Below are 17,206 nucleotides of genomic sequence, written 5' to 3' on the forward strand. Positions count from 1 at the left end.
GGCGGGGCTGAAGCTGTTGACACAATTTCCTCAGAACCCCCAAGGAGAAGACCAAGGGCAGAACAGAAGTGTACTTACTCCAAAGCCTAGCCTATCCTGGAAATCCCTAGGTAGTTCCCAACTGGCCCTGGAGGCTCTACAAGACAGACTTGATGCCTCTATCAGCCCTTTCCCAAGTTGGATTCCTTCAGACCGTCCACCCTACTCCTGGGGACCCTGGAGCAGGCTCCAATAACCACCAAAATAGGCTCATGCGGTCAGCATGACCACCTTGCAAAGACTCACTTCCCAACTCTTCCAATGAGACTCAACACTTCCCATCCTTGACAAAGATTTTCCAGAGTTGGAGAAGAAGCCATAATTCCCCTCCCCACCTCTATTGCTACTCCCAAAGAAATGCCCAGATGCCTCTACTCCACGCACTGCCTCCTTCCAGAGAAATGCTCTGGTCCACTGATGGGCGTCTAAGAGGGAGCAAGCAGGAAAGGGTTTCCCTTCTCACCGGCAGATCTCTAGAAAAGAACCCCAACACATAGCCACTGTACCACACACCAGCTCTCTTAGTCCCTACTAGAAAGAGAAAGACCTGAAAAAGAGAATCCCTGAAAGAACTGGGCATTGCTAAGCATAGCCCTACATACCGCAGTATTGCAGGGCTGTTCAGCTGTTCACAGAGAAAAGGATGGACCAAAGGGGAGGGAAGGGGTAGAGGGCTAGCTCTCTGCTTTGCTTTGACCCAGAATCTTCCAGTCCCCTAAAGAGGAAAAAAAGAAGATCCCAGAACCCCCTCCTCAAATCTCCCACCTGCAGGGAATAGACAGGTACAGATTCTACAAAAAATATACAAGCTTAATCTGCAGATTCAAGTGGCAAAACTCTAGGAATTTTGTACAGCTCTGCTAAAAAAAAAAAAAAAAAAAGCAGCAGCTTGTACCATCACCCCCTCTCCCACTGGAGGAGGACAGAGGAAAGAGAGCTTGGCTTTATTGTACACTCTAGGAAGATCAAACCGGGTGTTTGCTTCCAGAAGTGGTATCATTCCTGTCCAAAAGAGCAATTAGAAAAGCTCTCCCCAGCTTCAGAAACACAAGCTGGACGATGGACGCCTGCGGGTCCAGCCGCCTAGCAGCCTGGCAACCTTGGCTCCCAGCTGCCCAAGCAGATGGGGTTGGGGGAGAGCCTGAGTGTGGGCTGTCACTAGGACTTCAAAGATCTAATCCCGGGCTGGTTGGGGGGGGGTCTCAGTGGTATTGCATCGCAAGAAAACCCCACCCAAACCAATCCAGTCCTGGGGCTTAAAGGGGCCATAATGCTCAAAGGAGTGGGAATGAGGCAGATGTTTGGGGGTGGCTGGCAGGTGACAGGCTAGCTGAGCCCCTTGTCACCACCTCTTGGTACCACAGTTTCAGATAAGAGACTGTTGCCAGTGGTTGCACCAGAAAGATGGCTCTGTGCCAGGTGACTCGCCCCTTCTCCTCCCCCTCCTGCCCAGTGGTGGCTGCCATCGCCCCTCCCTCCTCCTCTGTCTCCCACAGGGCAGGCAGCAGCAGACCATGTAAGCACCTTGCTGGTGTTGTTCATCACCCCTCAGGGGGCCAGCTTCCCCCACAGCTGCCTGGTAAACCACCCGCCCAGACCCTACTCCTGTGGAGCTGGACACCCTGGTCATTATATCCTCTAGAGGGAGCAGCTTTATTTACACAGCTTCAACTCATTGCCAGCAGGATGGTGGGAGAAGCCCAAGGCACCAGGCAGAAGTCAGATACCCGGCCCCCTCCCCCAGCCCTGCCTGCCCAGGTCTCCACCCAGCCAGAATTGGGGCAAATCCCTGCAGAGGCCAGGGGAAGGAAAACCCAGAAGCGCTTGCCCCTCCCCCATCAAGTCCCAGATCCAGATCAGCCACAGCTGAGGCCACCTCCCAGCCGCAGTCAGCCCCATTAACCAAAACAGCTTCATTATGCCAATTTCCAGCTTTCAATGCATGGCTGATAGCTGTCAGCAGAAATAAGAGCTAATCTGGAATTACATTCACTGAGCTGCATGGCTTAGAGGGCGCCATAAAGCTTTGATAGAAACAGGAGCCCTTCTTTCTCCCCAGTCTTGTTAGGCAGAGGGCTTCCTCCTCTCCCTTCCTCAAGAGGCCAGGGGAGAACTTCTCCAAGGCTGAGTGTTTGGGTTTTCTTTCAAACACACACACACACACACACACACACACACACACACATGCATATGCCTGAATGTACTCATATACCACACAACTCACACCCAAATACACATGCCTGCATGACCTTTATGCACACACACATACACACAAATGCATATGCCCACACACATTCACACACACACCAAACCTCCCCTCTCCACCACCCACTTCCATCTCCAGAACTCTGCTGGGCCATCTGCATAGGGCTATTTCTCCATCCCCTTTGTTTTTACTCTCCACCGTGATTATTTTGGAAAATTACTTTATTTTATATAGATATATAGATATATAGATATGTATGTATGTATATATAAAAAGGTTCCATTTCATTTGTAAAATCTCATTTTTTTCCTTTTTCTCTTTTTTTTTGTTTTTTTTTCCCCCTACAGAAAATGATGAGGAGATTAAAGGAGAAAATAAGTTACATTACAGTTTCCAAAATGATTCTCACTCTCCGCAGAAGATAGGCCCCTGTCGGGGCTGGAAATGCACGCAAGGTCCCAGCTTGTGCTTTACAAGAAGAGGGAATAACTAGACTGGTTGTTTTAGGTTAAAATAGCCAAGAGACAGACGCCTTCGCCTCAAAAATATTCTGAGACACATAAAAGTAGAAGGAAACAAGTCTCTTCAGTCACAAAATGTCGTACATCCGGCATATACTAGATTCAATTAATTTAATAAAATAGAATATACATAGAGATTCTGCACAAACGTATTGCTTTCTCCCAATAGCTCCTGGTGTGGGAACCTCGGCCATGCTGGGCCTCTCCCTTGCTTTCTGCCTGGAGCCGGAATTGCCAGGGCTGCGCTTCGGACTCTCTGGAAGTCCTGCTTGCAGGTGTCCAGAACCATGGAGGCGGGGAGGACAGCCTCGTAGGTGTCTCTATGGAACTTCTCAGGCATATGGCCCAGGAGGAGTTAAGATGTGCACCCAGTGGAGAAAGGTGAGTGAGAGAGTGGGTGGGACTCAAGGGTCCAGGTCTGCTGGGTCAGAGGACAAACCAGAGAGACTCAGTACATCTTTCTTTGGGGAGGGCGAGGCAGCCATGCTGTCAGGGAGGCCAGAGGCCAAGGGATCCTTGGAGTCGCTGGATGGAGCTCTCCTCCGGAGGCAGATGCCAGGGCTGGATGGGGTTCGAGGGCCCTGGTTCTCCGGAGGGTCTATAGAGATACTGGGTGGGCTGAGTTTTTTCTTGGGCCGGCTCCCAGGGCCTCCAAGAGACTGACCCCCAAGGCTTGAGGGGTCTGGACCCAGGCGGGACTGAGAGCCACTGTCCAGACAGCTGACCGCGATGGAGTGCCTCCTCTGATCATCCAGCCAGGATGCAGGCCGGCGCCGGCCACTCTGAGCCTCCACACTGTAGCACTTCTTCAGGTCCCGTGGGGATGGGGGCTCATCCTGGCTGCTGGTAGGCAGGAGGTCTCCTGAAATCCAGCTCAGCTCTGTGTCCAGCTCTAAGCTGCTTCTGGTCTCTGGAGGGTCTTTGCCCCAATTAGGATCCAGGCCTGGGCAGGGGGCTGGTGGGGGCATGTGCTTCAACTGGAGCTTGCTGTGGGAATGTGGCTGTACCTGGATGCTGGACCGGCCCCAGAAGGAGGAGGAACGAACCAGAGGTGGGGAGGGCCTGCCCACCTCCAACAACAGGTCTTCCCGGCTGCCCAGGCCCTGCACGTCCAAGGAATCGGTCCTTATTGCTGCCTGTGTGGAGTGGGCAAAGAACTCACCACGGATTGTCCCTTGTCCCTTCTTCTGACCATATAGGATCTCCCACCTCCTTGCAGCTACAGCAGGACCACCTTTAACAGGTGTACTGGTAACTGCACCCCCCCTGCCCCCGCCCCAGGACTTGAACTGAGTCTCTGACATTTTCACTCACGGCTGGTGCTCTACCACCCGAGCCATGCCTCCAGCCCTGAAGATAACTGTTTTTAATTAGGAGATGGTCATGTGCAGCTTGACTTCAATGGCCCACCATACCTTTTATTCACTCCCCCACAAACCTCTTTTCCTTCCTCCATACCCTGTCTCCCCCAAGGCTGCAGGGTTAGTGCTGTGCAGTCCCTGACCTCTGGGAAGAAATAAAATACCCAGGCCAGCTCTTGTCCCCAGTTGGTCCCTTTATGCCACTCAGCCTTTGCCCAGTCTGTCCCTTTGGCCTTGAACACACTTCCCAACTAGCAGGCACTCCTTTGGAGACTCAAGTTCTCTGTGATGGAGGGCCTGACAATCTCCACCCCAAGGAGAGCTGACTCCCTTCCTTTTCTTCGCTTCCTGCTTTACCCCTATACATAAGCATCCCACAGCTGTGACTTGTGGCTGCAGGAATCTGATGGCATGGCTGTCTCCGCTATTAGACTATGAGCTCAGAGGGCAGGGACTGGGCCCAGGCACCTGGTAGGCAGAGGCTGCTCAGTGAGTATGTATAGAATTGAAGGGACTATGCCTGCTCCCCAAGAATGCAGGCCCGAGCAGATTCTCAGGTATCACAGCCATGGCCAGTGTGAATCTGACAAGCCTCACTAGTTGTATTTGTGTCTCCCTGTGGGCCTAGAATAGGGGGTTCTGCAAAGTGGGTCCTGTGCTTGGCCAAAAGTAAAGACCCTTAAAGCCTGCCTGTGCCCCTCAGCTAAATCCAAAGTGTGAAGAACAGGGAGGTAGCTCTGGGCTAAGAAAAGGGAGCCTTGAGACTTGGGTTCCATTTCCACTGGACATCTATGGCCCTGGTGACCCTGATTCCCTCTGCTTCTTCCAGTACTATGTCCCTGGGACTAAAACCCAAGTCTGACCTGCCACTGGCATACAATATATGTTCTCTGGAAGAACGGAAATGGCCACCCTGGTCATCAGCAAGAGTCTAGGAGTCCTAACAGAGTTCAGTCCTAGGCCCAGTCCTCCACACCTGCTCACCTGGCGCCTGAGTGGCCTCTGAGCCAGAGGGGAGCGGCCGGGTGGGGGAATTTTAGGGATGGTGCCCCAGGTAGGGACACTGTGAGGCTGGAGCAAATGTGGTGCATCTTTGGGAAGCTGCAGGACATAGCTGGTATCTGCTGGCTGGGAGTGGACCGACAAGATGGAGCCTGTTGAGGGAGGGAAGGGACAGGAGTGAGGCAGAGAGAGGAGGCCTGAGCTCCTTGCTTCCGCCCTTCTTCTGCTTTCAGGGCCTCTACCCTCACCACCTTTAGGTAAAGTTATTCCCCTTCAGGCTAAAGCTCTCCCAGAAAAAAGAGAGTCCTGTTTTGTTGCCCCTAGTCAGGACTGATCTGAGGCAAGACTGGGTCCTCCCTGTGGGAGCCAAGCTGGCCTGGTCCAGTCCTGGTACCTGACGGGGCTTTGGGAAGCCCCCAGCCTCCGTGTCCCAGGGGCCCCTCCGCAGTGCTCTCATTCCGGCACATGTAGCTGTCATTGGGCAGAGAGTGCGTCCGGCTGACCCCAGACTTGCGCACAGTCAGCAAATCGGGTCCCAGTGTGAGGGGTACCTCCTTGACGTGGGGCTCCATCTGCAAAAGGTACAGGGAAAGAGGTGGAGTGGGAGCTGCTGGGTCTGGTTACTGAGGCCGAGCTGGACAAGAAATGATTCCCACCACCCTGCCAGGCCGTGCCCCTCCCCATTCTTTTCCAGGACAAGGTATGAGCATGGCACGGGGTGGGTACATGATGAGTCCCCCACACAGGGAGGAAGGAGCGGAGCAGCTTTACCTCCCCCAGAATGTGCCCAGGGTATTGCCTGCAAGCTTCTTGGAAGTGATGGTGGAGGGTGAGGAGGGAGCTGAGGAGGGAGAGCAGCCCCCGCCTTGCCAGTGGTCCCCAAGTACCTTCTTATTATGATTTCTTTTTCTTTTTTGCTTCAGTGCCAGTGCTAGGGCTTGAACTCAGGGCCTTGTACCCTCACTTAGCTTTTTGGCTCACGGTGGGTGTTCTATTGCTCAAGTAACAGCTCCAGTCCCCCAACTGTTTTCTAAAGGCCCCCACCTATTGGATCAAAGGGAGCCCTAGGATCCAGACTTGAGCTAAGTCCATGCTGGTTGAATGCAGATGAACACTAGGGGCAGGTCAGTCTTCTCCCCTCCTCCCCATTTTAACCACCTAGAGACTCAGCTCTTCTCTTAGACTGGGGGGAGGGGGGGGAGGAGGGTGTGGAATTGGGGACATCTGTTCCAAAGGAAGATAGTCATCAGCCTTGGATGCCAGTGGAGAGAGTCAAGGTTCCCTCTCAAGGGTTTCTCCATCCCTAAGACCCTGTGGACCCAGCCAGTCGTACCCTGATCCTAGCAGGTAGCTATGTGGAGGATGGTCCCTCTCAGCCTCAGGACCCAGCCTGTGGTCAAGGCTGGCCACTCTGACAACAGAAATAAAAGGCCAGGAGGGGGCTGCTCACAGTCAGAAGGGGATGGGAACTGGGGAAGGGTGGAAAAAAATCAAAGAAGCCCCTCCCCAAAAGTCTGGCAAGGACACAGGGACCACAGGGACAGTGACAGAGGAGACAGGAACAGCCTTCGGGTGGAGAAGGGCATGGTGGTGGCAGCAGAGATGTGGCTCTCACCCACTATGGATGGTGATCACCTCATGAGCAGGGAGGGGAAGGAGGGGCAGGGAGGGAGGGCTGGCGGGCACAGGGCTCCACATGTGGAGACTGGCTCTGTTGCCACGTGCTGCGGGCCATGTCACTCCTGAGTAACCCTTTCACAACCACTGCCCTCATGTCCCTCTGGGCAAAGCCTTCTAATTCCTTTGTCCCCCATGAGGGACTTGAAAGACTTCATGCCAGCCAAGGCTGGAGCACCATATGCTCTTTTTTGTTTTTTTGGTTGGTTGTGGGGCCTGAACTCTGGGCCTGGGCGCTGTCCCCCAGCTCTTCAGCTGTAGACCAGTGCTCTACCACCTGAGCCTCAGCCCCACTTCCGTCTTTTTCTGCTTATGTGGTGCTGAGGAATTGAACAGAGGGCCTCATGCATGCAAGGCAAGCGCTCTACCACTGAGCCACCTTCCCAGCCCCCACCATATGCTCTTGCATGGACACCTCAGGGCAGGGCCTAGTGGCAGAGCGGGAGGAGGACCTGGAGCCCTGCAGCCGGTCCAGCCCGGGCTGGGGGAGCAGCAAAGGGGTGTGTGCATGTACATTGCTCTCCAGGGCACTAAGTAAGAGTGTGTGAGTGTCATCAGGCAAAGAGTCATCCGTCAGAGCTAGAGAGCAGGACGGTTCAGACACAATCTCTGACGTCAGAGACAGAGCCTCCATCTCAGCTAGAGGGATCTAGACAGGAGAGAGATGAGCAGCCATGAGAAACCAGGACGGTGTACATCGGGCACGCACATGCGTGCATGCACGCGCGCACACATACACACACACACACACACACACACACAGCCCCCACTTCCCCTTTCCACAAAGCAGGGAGAAGGGAGGCACCCCTTCTCACTTGCTCCCTTGCTCCCCACCTCTTTCCCAAATAAACCAGCCACCCCCTCCCTCTCTCCGGCTTCAACCCCCTGCTCTGATCAGAGAGGCTGTGGCAGGCACCAAAGAGCTGGAGCAAACACAGACAAAGGGAAGAGACACAGAAACACGTTCTAAAGATACCCCAGGTACCTCGGCCACCCCCTCCCACGCTACCACCACCCAGGGAGAGAGCTGGAGTAGCCAGGGCTTCTACTCTCATAAAGATGACACTAAACAACAACAACAGAACAACATCAACAACAACAAAGAAAGGTCAACAAAGCCAGTCTCTTCTCTCTGCAGACAGAGCAGCGTGGGGGTGGGGATGGGGGACACTGGGGACAATGCCACAATCTGACGGCTGTTTTCTGCCTATTCTCTTTGCTTCCAAAAGCCTGGCAGGACTTGGCGGGCCTCCATTTTCTGGCTTCTCCCCTTGAGGGCCCTCCTCCTCTGTCTGCCTGCAGCCTGCCCGCCCTCTCCAACTTGGGCCCTGCGAGGTGCTCTCCCAGCCAGGCTGAAGTGGGTAACTCAGGCTGCCAGACCATCTGGGTATACCTCAGATCTGCAGGGGGAGGGGGGTGGGGGGCTTCAGTGTCTGGGATACCCTGGTCACCTTCCCTTTGCAACCTGTTCTATCCCACCATCTAGGGGACGTGCGCTTCCTTGAATGAGGGTGGGCAGCTTGAGGAAGAGACTCACCCTCCCACTGCTCGCTCTAGCTTCCTACCAGGTTGGAGTCACCCCAAGAAGAGGCACAGCCCCCCTACCATGCAAAATTCACTGTCCATTTCCTTGGCTATAAAGGCTTGCTAGGACCCTGCCTGCCCACCCCTCTATCCAACAGGGCCTGTGGGTGACGCCTGACTTCTTGCCTTGCTGCAGATCTGCAGCCTCTGACATGGGGAGGGAGATGGCAGGATCCCTGCCCAAGGGGAGGAGAGCAAGGCAAGAAATCAAGATGTAAAGGGCCATGGGAAGGGGCTGGCCCAGGGGAGGGGCTTGTAGAGAGCCATGTCTTATTTCAAGGGTCCAGATGTGCGTCTCACATCTAATGGGCACCATGGCTTACAAAGCCACCAAGGGACGGAGGGTGTGAGGTGGGATGCTGGGGGTGGGGAATCATGGCTTAAGATATGTCCCTCTGAGGGTCCCCTGGCCACCTGTACTATCCCAGAGGCTGATTTTGCCTGGACCTGGTACTTTGGTCCCACTGCCCCATCCCTCTATGCCCCTCTTCTCTCCCTCCGTTCTTCCCTCTTGGAAGGGGAATCTCAGCCTCTCTATCATCTAGGTCTGTGTAGGGGCTAGAGTACCCCCTGGCTGTTTTCTGCCAAGTCTGATGTTCAACTGGGGCCCTGTGACTCCTCTTCCTCCAGATACTAAGTGGGCAGGCAACACCCCCCGCCCCAGCCTCCCCAGAAGCACAGCACAGCATGGCACAGCTTGAAGGGCACAGCACAGAGCACAGTAACCTGCGGGTCGGAGCCGCCCAGACTGGGGGCGGAAGGGAAGGCAGAGGGCTGGCCCCCTGGGGATGCCAGCTCTTCCATCAACTTCAGCTCCCCCTCCAGGGAGCCCTGGATCAGCAGGGAGATGGTGTCAAACAGCTGTCTGTCCTGGGAGGACCAGCCCAAAAAGGGAGCCGGAGAGCCAGGGGGTGGGAGATGGGGGGCAGGGGTCACAGGGATAGTGATGAGAAGAGTTGTGGTAGGGGATTGATGTGGGGTACAGAGGGAGAAAAGTGGAGAGTGAGACCCAGAGGACATGCGCACACACATACACGCACACACACGGCAACAAAGAAGAGCAAAAGAGAGTTGGGGAAGAAGGGAGGCGAGATGGGAAGATGAGCAGAGCCCATGGGAGGAAGAGGGAGAGAGGAAGAGAAAAGGATGGCAAAAAGATGGCAGGGAATCCGGCAGGTGAAAGGGTGGGTAGGAAAGGATTAGCAACCAGGCAAGGGTAAGAAAGAAACAGGAAGGAAACAGAAAACTTAGCCATGAACCTAAAAGCCAGAAAAGGGCGGCCACACCAGGTCGGATGAGGACGGGGTAGACAAGCTGGCTATCTGCCAGCCTCTTTGCTGATGGTGACCCTGGGCAGTGAGTGAGTGTGTGGACAGCCATCTTTAGGGGAGGGGCCTCTCAGAATACAAGTGGGAGGGGCTTGAGGATGGAGGAGGAGCCAGGGCCTGCTCCACTCCTGGTCGACCACCCACTGAGCTGCTGGTCAGGCCCACCCTGCTCCTGCCCCAGACCCCTCTCTCCCCTTTGGCAGGGCTGCTGCTGCTCACCGTGGGGTGCTCCAGAGAGAAGTGTGAGGCTGCTCCGGCATGGGCCACTGCATGGGGGGCCCTGGATTTAGGGCTGTCGGGGCTGTCAGGGCCCTCAACCCCAGGCCAAAGGAAAGGGCTGCCCAGTGGTGAGTGGGGTTGTGGACTGAGTGTCTTCATCTCCAGCTCCAGCTCGGCCTCCAGCTCAGCTTCCTCCTTGGCCTCTTTGTTGCTTTCCTCCAGGTGTTTCATCAGTACGGCAATCACCACATTCACCAACACGAACTGGGCCGTGAGCACGAAGGACACGAAGTAGATGGGTGAGATGACCGTGTTGTAGCAGGTAGATTCTTGGTCACAGTCCCGCAGGGTGTCCTGAGGGGGAGGGGTTGGGGGAGGGGAGAGGCAGAACAGAGTCATGAAGCTGGACAGAGTGAGAGGACAGCGGATGGAGCTGTCGTGGAAAATCAGGCCATGGGTGTCACCGAGCGTGGGGGGAGGAGAATGGGACAGGAGGAGGAGGAAGGAGAGGAGGGAGATCTCAGTGTCTTGGGGGGCAGAAAAGAAGGAAAGGCTGCCTGGGGGAAGTGTGAGTCAGATGATGCCCTGCGGAGAGGGAGTTCCAGCGTGTTCTGGCTTGGGGGGCAGAAGGAGATAGGCTTTTATTTGTGGTGGATTCATTTTCCCGAGGCATCTTGGCTCTTTGCGGGGGCTGCCTCCCTGGCACCCAAGCCCTCTCACCTTCATAATGCCGTTCCAGTTGTCACCTGTGGAGACTCGGAAGAGGGTCAGGAAGGCCATGCCAAAGTTCCGGAAGGTGGCATGCCGGCCCAGGCCCTCACAAGGGTGTGTCTCGTCACACTCTAGGGGAGGAGGAAAAGGGAGAGAGGCTCAGGTTTGTCCCAGAGGCCCTTAGTCTCCCAGCCCTGGGTCTTTCCAACCTCCCTAACCCCAACTCACCCAGGTCTCCAAAGAGCTCCACACCCAGAGCTGCAAAGATGAAAAATAACAACATGAAGAGAAGTCCCAGGTTCCCCACCTGGAAAAGAGAAAAAGAAATGGAAAAGGTGCCACTGAGGCTCCCACACTGCTTCCCTGAGCTCCCTCCCCCCCCCTTTGGAGGACATCTCTTCTTTCCCAAGAGGACCCTTCCCATCCCCCACTTTCCAGCTACCTGGGGCAGAGCCTGCATCACTGTATCCAGCAGCGCCCGCATGCCCACAGCCATCTTCAACAGCTTCAGCACTGAGGAACAGGACAACGTCATGAGCTGGTCCCTCTGGGTCCCTGGCCTGAAGCCAGGCTGTGAAGGGGTTGGGGCTGGTGGGCTGGCTAGCCTGGCCAGCCAATCTATAACTTCCCTTGAACTTCCCCTTTGGCAGAAGTTGGGAGCCCACAGCAGACAGACCCTTGCTATATTCCTGTGAGCTGGTCACCGGGAGATGGCAGGTATACGGACAGACAACAGGACCAACCTCGGGCAATGCGAAGCACCCGCATGATACGGATGATGGTGGGGTTGATAGGCAGCGAGGCATTGACCTCGATCTCCTCCAACGTGATGCCCATGATGGACAGCAGCACAATGGCCAGGTCCAGCTGGTTCCACCTGGAAAGCCCAGGACACAGCTCCCTGAGTGGGGGAAGGGGACTGTGGGGGAAGGATGCCTTTGTGGCACAGAAAGATGGAGCCAGGAAAGAGGGAGGTCAGCCTGGTCCAGGCCCCCATCCTGCATAGAAGAGGCTTGGCTTATCTAAGTTCCACACAGCTGGGGACACAGACTTTCTGCTTGCTTGCTTGCTTGCTTCCTTCCTTCCTTGCTTGCTTGCTTGCTTTCTCTTTCTCTCTTTTCTTCCTTCCTTCCTTCCTTCCTTCCTCCATCCCTCCCTTCCTTCCTTTTTTCTTTTTTTGTGTGTGCTGGTATTGGGACTTGAATTCAGAGCCTTGTGCGTTCACTTGGCTCACAGCTGGCACTCTGCCACTTGAGCCATACCTCTAGTCCTCTGCTTTTCATTATGTAGCCCAGGCTAGTGTCAAACTCTCAGTCTTCCTGCTTAGTTCCCCCCTCCAAAGGATGATATTATAGACATGTACCACCATACTTGGCTCATCTGCTTTTTTATTTAGCACTTATATGGTGTTTAAGGTGTACCGAGCACTGTTTTAAGAGTTTTATGAACAGAATTTGAGAATCACGCAAGTTTAATACAGATACTATTATATCTCCCATTTTACAGATCAGGAAACTGAGGCACAGAGAGGTTAAGTAACTTAGGTAACGTGGGAGAATTAGGATTCAAATCCAGTCCAAGCAGGCTCTGTGCCTTTAAACCCCAGGCTGGGATACAGTGATTTCTAAATGCCAGTGACCTCCAAAGTCCTGTCTGGTCAAATGTCCTCCATTTTCTCCCATACATGAAGCTCCCTTCCTCCAGCAGTATCAGCCCTGGGGTAGGAGCTGGACTTAACTAGAGTTAAGAAACGTAACTAGAGTTAAGAAGCATCCTTCAGGGTATTTATTTCTCCGAAGACACACCCCTATTACCCCCCAGAACCAGCCTCTCTTCTGTTACCTGTCCTGGAAGAACCGACGGAAGCCAAAGGCCACTAGTTTGAAAACAGACTCCAAGACGAAGATGACAGTGAAGATGTAATTGCAGATCTTCAGCGCCTCATCCAGGATCTGGCAGGGATGGGGGCAAGCATCAGCATTATTGAAGGCCATGGCTGATGCCTGCCTTTCCCCCTCTACCATCCCTCACACACCTGGGAGACAGGGAGGCTAAGGAACCTTCCATCCTGTTCCCCCCACAATGGCTGACAGTGAGCTGCTACCCCAGGCTCTTCACTCACATGAATGACTCAAATCTTGTGCTGAAGGATCTCTTTCTCCTTGAGAAACAAGGAGAAGACTACAGACGAAATGTACTGGAAGGCACAGAATGCTAGGTCTGGAAGGGTTCACGTGCATTACCAATCCAACCTCCTCATTGTACGGATGAGAGGATGACTGGCAAGATCACAGGGGACTTTTGGAGCTGTACAATCACTCTACCTTCTTTTGTTGTTGTCCTTGTGAGACTGGGACTCAAACTCGGTATGATGCTTTGCTCATTGGCTGGTGCTCTACCAACTGAGCTACACCTCCAACCCCCACTCTACCTTCTTTACCTTCCATAGTCCAGAACCCAGCACAGTTAGACACTCAATAAAAATGTGCTGGGTGGAGAAAGCAAGTCCTCTACTTCCTAGCTCTCTCCCTGGTTAGGTAACCTCTCTGAGCCTCAGTATCCTCATCTCTAAAAACAAAGATGGTATCTACCTCCAAAGGTTACTGCCATGGGTACCAGAAGGGTCATGTAGTGTTCGCAATTCTTGCCTGACACAGAGATGTCCTGGGTTAGGCTATGTTGGGGTCACCCCAGTGCGAGGGAGGGGATGGACAGACATGGTTGGAGGTAGGAGGCAGGTAGCATCTCACTCACTCTTACCTGGGGCTGCTGGTAATGTTCCATAGCCATAGTGACCACATTCAACCCGATGACACCGGTGATGAAGAGGTCCAGGTAGTGGCTGGTGCACAGGTGATGGACGAGCAGCCGGAAGCGGGAGTAGTCTGAGTAGTAGGGCTTGCATTGGGCTTCTGGTGGAGCAGGGAGGAGAGCAGAGCAGGCATTGGGCCTCTGCTCTGGGCACCCTCCACCCGCTTGTCCCTCCCCATCACCAGCCTCTAACACTACAGGTGAAACATTCCATGTCATCAGCGTCCCAGCGCTCCCCTCACTGTCCTTTGGGGGGACAGCTCTCTTGCCGTGTCCCCCTCCAAGCATCTGTTCTACTGGCTACAGTCAGGGCAGGACATGCAGAGATCCCTACCTACATTAGCCACCAGGTGAGCCCACACCCCAAGGCAACCTCTAAAATCCACCAGCCCCTTATCACAGCCTTGACTCAGTGTTCCGCAGTGAGGTCAGATCAATAAGAGGAAATACACTGATTCAATCGGGCTCAGAGGCAGCTAGGACAGAGAGGCCAAGAAGGCTCTGGTATCTTCCAAGCTCGGCCCCTGGGGGTGGCAAGGAGACTATACGGAGCTGGGATTTGCGGATACAACCGGAGATTGGAAATTGGAAATTATTTCAGCTGGCTGCACCGACCCATCACAGGGCTGGCAGAGCCTGGGTCTCCCACACTCTCCTATGGAGAGGGTGGAGGGGGAGCTCCAAGGCTCTGCTCTATCCCAGACTCAAGCCAGGAGGGTCTTCCTTGCTGGACTCACCCAGTGTCTAATGAGGCTGTGCCCAGCCTGCCTCGGGTTTTGGCATGGCCCGAGACCACAAGCTGGGCTGGAAGCACTGTCTGAGATCTGTCACAGGCATAGAGCTCCTCTTGTAATTAGCCAACTACTTAGAAAAATCACAGTGCCAGAGGTCAGCCCGCTAAGCAGACAGAAGAAATCTGGGGGCAGGAGACTGTAGGGGCCCTCCTCCAGGTGTGGAGGAAGGGCCAGGCCAAGGTGAGGGCATTATCCACGGGGTGTCAATGGATTGGTCTTACATGCAGCTGCAAAGAGGGAAGAGACTCCCCACAGGGAGGCATGGGGCAGCCTCAGGTCCCAGACAGCCTTCCCTTCTCTGGAGGTCTTGGCGGAAGCCAGCCAGCAAAGGCTGCAGCCTCTGAGGCCTATGCCAGCAGCCAGCTGGCTCAGGGGCGGCAGGAAGCTTTGGGCCCAGGCCAGCTCAAAGTTAATTGCCCTTTCCCATGCAGAGGACCTCTTAATAGAGAGGTAAACTGAGGCAGGGAGTGGCCTGGTGTAGGCCCCCCACCAAAGGCCAAAGGAAGAAGAGTGCCTAGGAGCAGCATGGGCTGCCCTGCTCCAGGCCCACCTGGCTCCTCTCCCCCATCGGCCTTGAGGTGTGGATAATCAGGGCCAAGAGATGCAACAAGTTCAGGTGCACCTTAGGGGTACATGAAGTTATCGCTTGGTTTTCAGAGTTGGACCAGCCAAGTGCGGCTCTGTTTGTTCAGGTGGCCCTCTTAACCCCTAGGAACATGGGGTAGAGTGGCCTAGGGCAGGGGACAATATGAGACCACAGATCATCCACATCCGATGGTGAAGGGTGGCCAGGCCAGCCGGGCCTCTTCCTTCCTTTCTTCCTTCAGTACCACGAGAACCAGAGGGCGCTAGTCACCCTGCGTTGCCTTAGCAGCCGGAACTCTTTCTCTGCATTAATCTCCATAAATGCCGAGAGCACCCGATCCCATTATGCTAAAATATGAATGGAGAATTAACTAAAATGTTTGAATACAATTAGGTTAGAAAAAGCAGCTCCTTATTAGCCACATTATTAGTTGAGACAATGTAGAGGGGAGGCTGGAAGGGAACGGAAAGGAACGGTTCACCCTCCCCCCCACCTTGTCACCCCAGACAGGCTATGGAGGCAAGCTCCAGGCCAGATGGAGCAGCTGCCACCACCAACTCTGCTTTCCAGCCTTGCTTGAGACGTCTGAGTAGTGGATGGGCTTAAACTCAACCAGTGACATTTCTTTAAGAGGCCTGGAGGATGGAAGGACTGAGGCTGGGCATCTGCTTTATGGCCACAGATTCCGGGCTCTGGTGTGTGTGTGTGTGTGTGTGTGTGCTCTGGTGTGTGTGTGTGTGTGGGCTCTGGTGTGTGTGTGTGTGTGTGTCCCTCCCTACAAATCCCTCCCTTCTGACCAGTAGGCACTAAAACTACCTGGATTCCCCCCAACCCCTCCACCCCTAACACACACACACAGAGCCTACTCTCCCATTAAAGTCTCGGTCCAAGATCACCAGGCTGAGAACAAGCTGCTTGCTCTGCCATACAGAGAAGAGAAAGAGGCCCAGCAGATGAGTCGTCTCCCACACTGAGCCACCAGCTAGCCATCAGGACTCCAACTTCCAGCCTGGGTTGTGACACCTATCTCCCTCTTCCCACCAAAAAACCCAGAGTCAAGAACAGTAGAAAGAAGGGCACCAGGCCCCAAGTCAGGTTCTAGGGACAGAGGACAGGAGTGCAAGGTTATGTGACAGCAACAGGCATGGTGAGTTAGTAGGGGCCACTGGGAGCCCAAGGCAGGGCCAGGGCTGATGATTTGCAAATGGATCCTGGAAGGGAGTAGGCAAGAAAGCAGAAATCGTTCCAGGGATGTGGACGCCCCAAGGCAGAGACCACACCTTCAGCTGATGTGGGTCCCAGTCTGGGGGGAGGAGTGAGCGTGAGTAGAGGTGGAGGCTACAGAGGGCCTAAGGAGAGAGGAGCTGGTGCTGGGGGCCGAGTGTCCCTAGAATTGGCCTAATCATACAGCAGCTCTGGTCCCTCTGGTCAGACTCAAGTGTCAGGCCCATTGCCCTGAAAACCAGACTCTTCCCTGCCTCCTTCTCTGGGTCTGGCAACCTCTCTTGCTGGGAGCAGCACCAGGGTGGGAGGAAGGGGAGGGTCCCAGGAGGGTCCCTGGTACTCTGGTACTGGTTAACTACTAGCAGCCCCAGTTTCATCCCAGCCCTTGGTTTCATCCCATTCCTCTTGGTAAGCAGACCAGTACATTAGCATACCAGTGTCTGAGAACTAGTTAAAATTGCTGACACCAGACCACGCTAGAAGACCTAGGAGCCTGAATACTCTATCCAAGTGATTCTTAGACATACCAAAATTTGGAAAGCTCTGATGGAGACCCTGGAGAAATCTAGGAACCTGGGAAGAAGGACATAGGGGACTCTGAGACCTTCTTACAGTTGGTTTTTTCAGTCATGGGGCTTGAACTCTGTCCCTGACCTTTTTTTGTTCAAGGGTAATGCTCTACAATTTGAACTACAGCTTCACTTCCAGGTTTCTGGTGGTTAAGAGATAAGAGTCTCACAAACCTTCCTGTCAGGGATGGCTTTGAATTGTGATTCTCAGATCTCAGCCTCTTGAGTAGCTAGGATTACAAGCATGAACCACTAGCACCCAGCAGGGTCTCCGTCTTTACTAATAGCCAGGAAAAATAATGCATGTGTCAATAGGAACAGGCTAGAATTCAGAATGGGGGTAACAAAGTGAGAATAACCAGAGTGTTTGCCATGGAACAATGCTACATCTTGTGGACTAGGAGAGCCTGTGTGTGTTGGTTCATCTGAGCTTCAGAAGCCTCAACGGGACAGTTCTGTACTGGGGTAGCTTTTTTGGGGTACACATGAGTATGTAAAACACTGTAGTCTACAGTCTACGGGGACCCACAAAGGAAAAGCTGAAGGCCCACTTCCTGTCGCTTTTCTTTCATCC

At 54.1% G+C, this 17,206-nt stretch overlaps 1 protein-coding gene across 31 annotated transcripts in view; it reads right to left on the bottom strand.

The window, feature by feature from the left end:
* Positions 1-2,448: 2,448 nt before the first annotated feature.
* Positions 2,449-17,206, bottom strand: part of Cacna1g (calcium channel, voltage-dependent, T type, alpha 1G subunit) — a 66,271-nt gene continuing 51,513 nt past the window's right edge. For 13 of the 31 annotated variants that reach the window (XM_013037014.1, XM_013036967.1, XM_013036955.1 and 10 more), the window contains 10 exons: positions 13,409-13,560; positions 12,491-12,600; positions 11,392-11,525; positions 11,091-11,161; positions 10,877-10,955; positions 10,658-10,779; positions 9,938-10,291; positions 5,524-5,701; positions 5,112-5,281; positions 2,449-3,902 (listed from right to left, as the gene is read on the bottom strand). In XM_013037014.1, coding sequence (XP_012892468.1) covers positions 3,171-3,902; positions 5,112-5,281; positions 5,524-5,701; positions 9,938-10,291; positions 10,658-10,779; positions 10,877-10,955; positions 11,091-11,161; positions 11,392-11,525; positions 12,491-12,600; positions 13,409-13,560 — 2,102 coding nt within the window. In that variant the 3' untranslated portion in view covers positions 2,449-3,170. Of the gene's footprint in view, positions 3,903-5,111; positions 5,282-5,523; positions 5,702-7,320; positions 7,456-9,116; positions 9,261-9,937; positions 10,292-10,657; positions 10,780-10,876; positions 10,956-11,090; positions 11,162-11,391; positions 11,526-12,490; positions 12,601-13,408; positions 13,561-17,206 lie in introns of all 31 variants that reach the window. The other 18 variants (XM_013036919.1, XM_013036930.1, XM_013036907.1 and 15 more) reach the window with 7 other exon arrangements.

Source organism: Dipodomys ordii, unplaced genomic scaffold (assembly GCF_000151885.1).
Source record: "Dipodomys ordii isolate 6190 unplaced genomic scaffold, Dord_2.0 Scaffold7, whole genome shotgun sequence".
Taxonomy (NCBI): Eukaryota; Metazoa; Chordata; class Mammalia; order Rodentia; family Heteromyidae; genus Dipodomys; species Dipodomys ordii.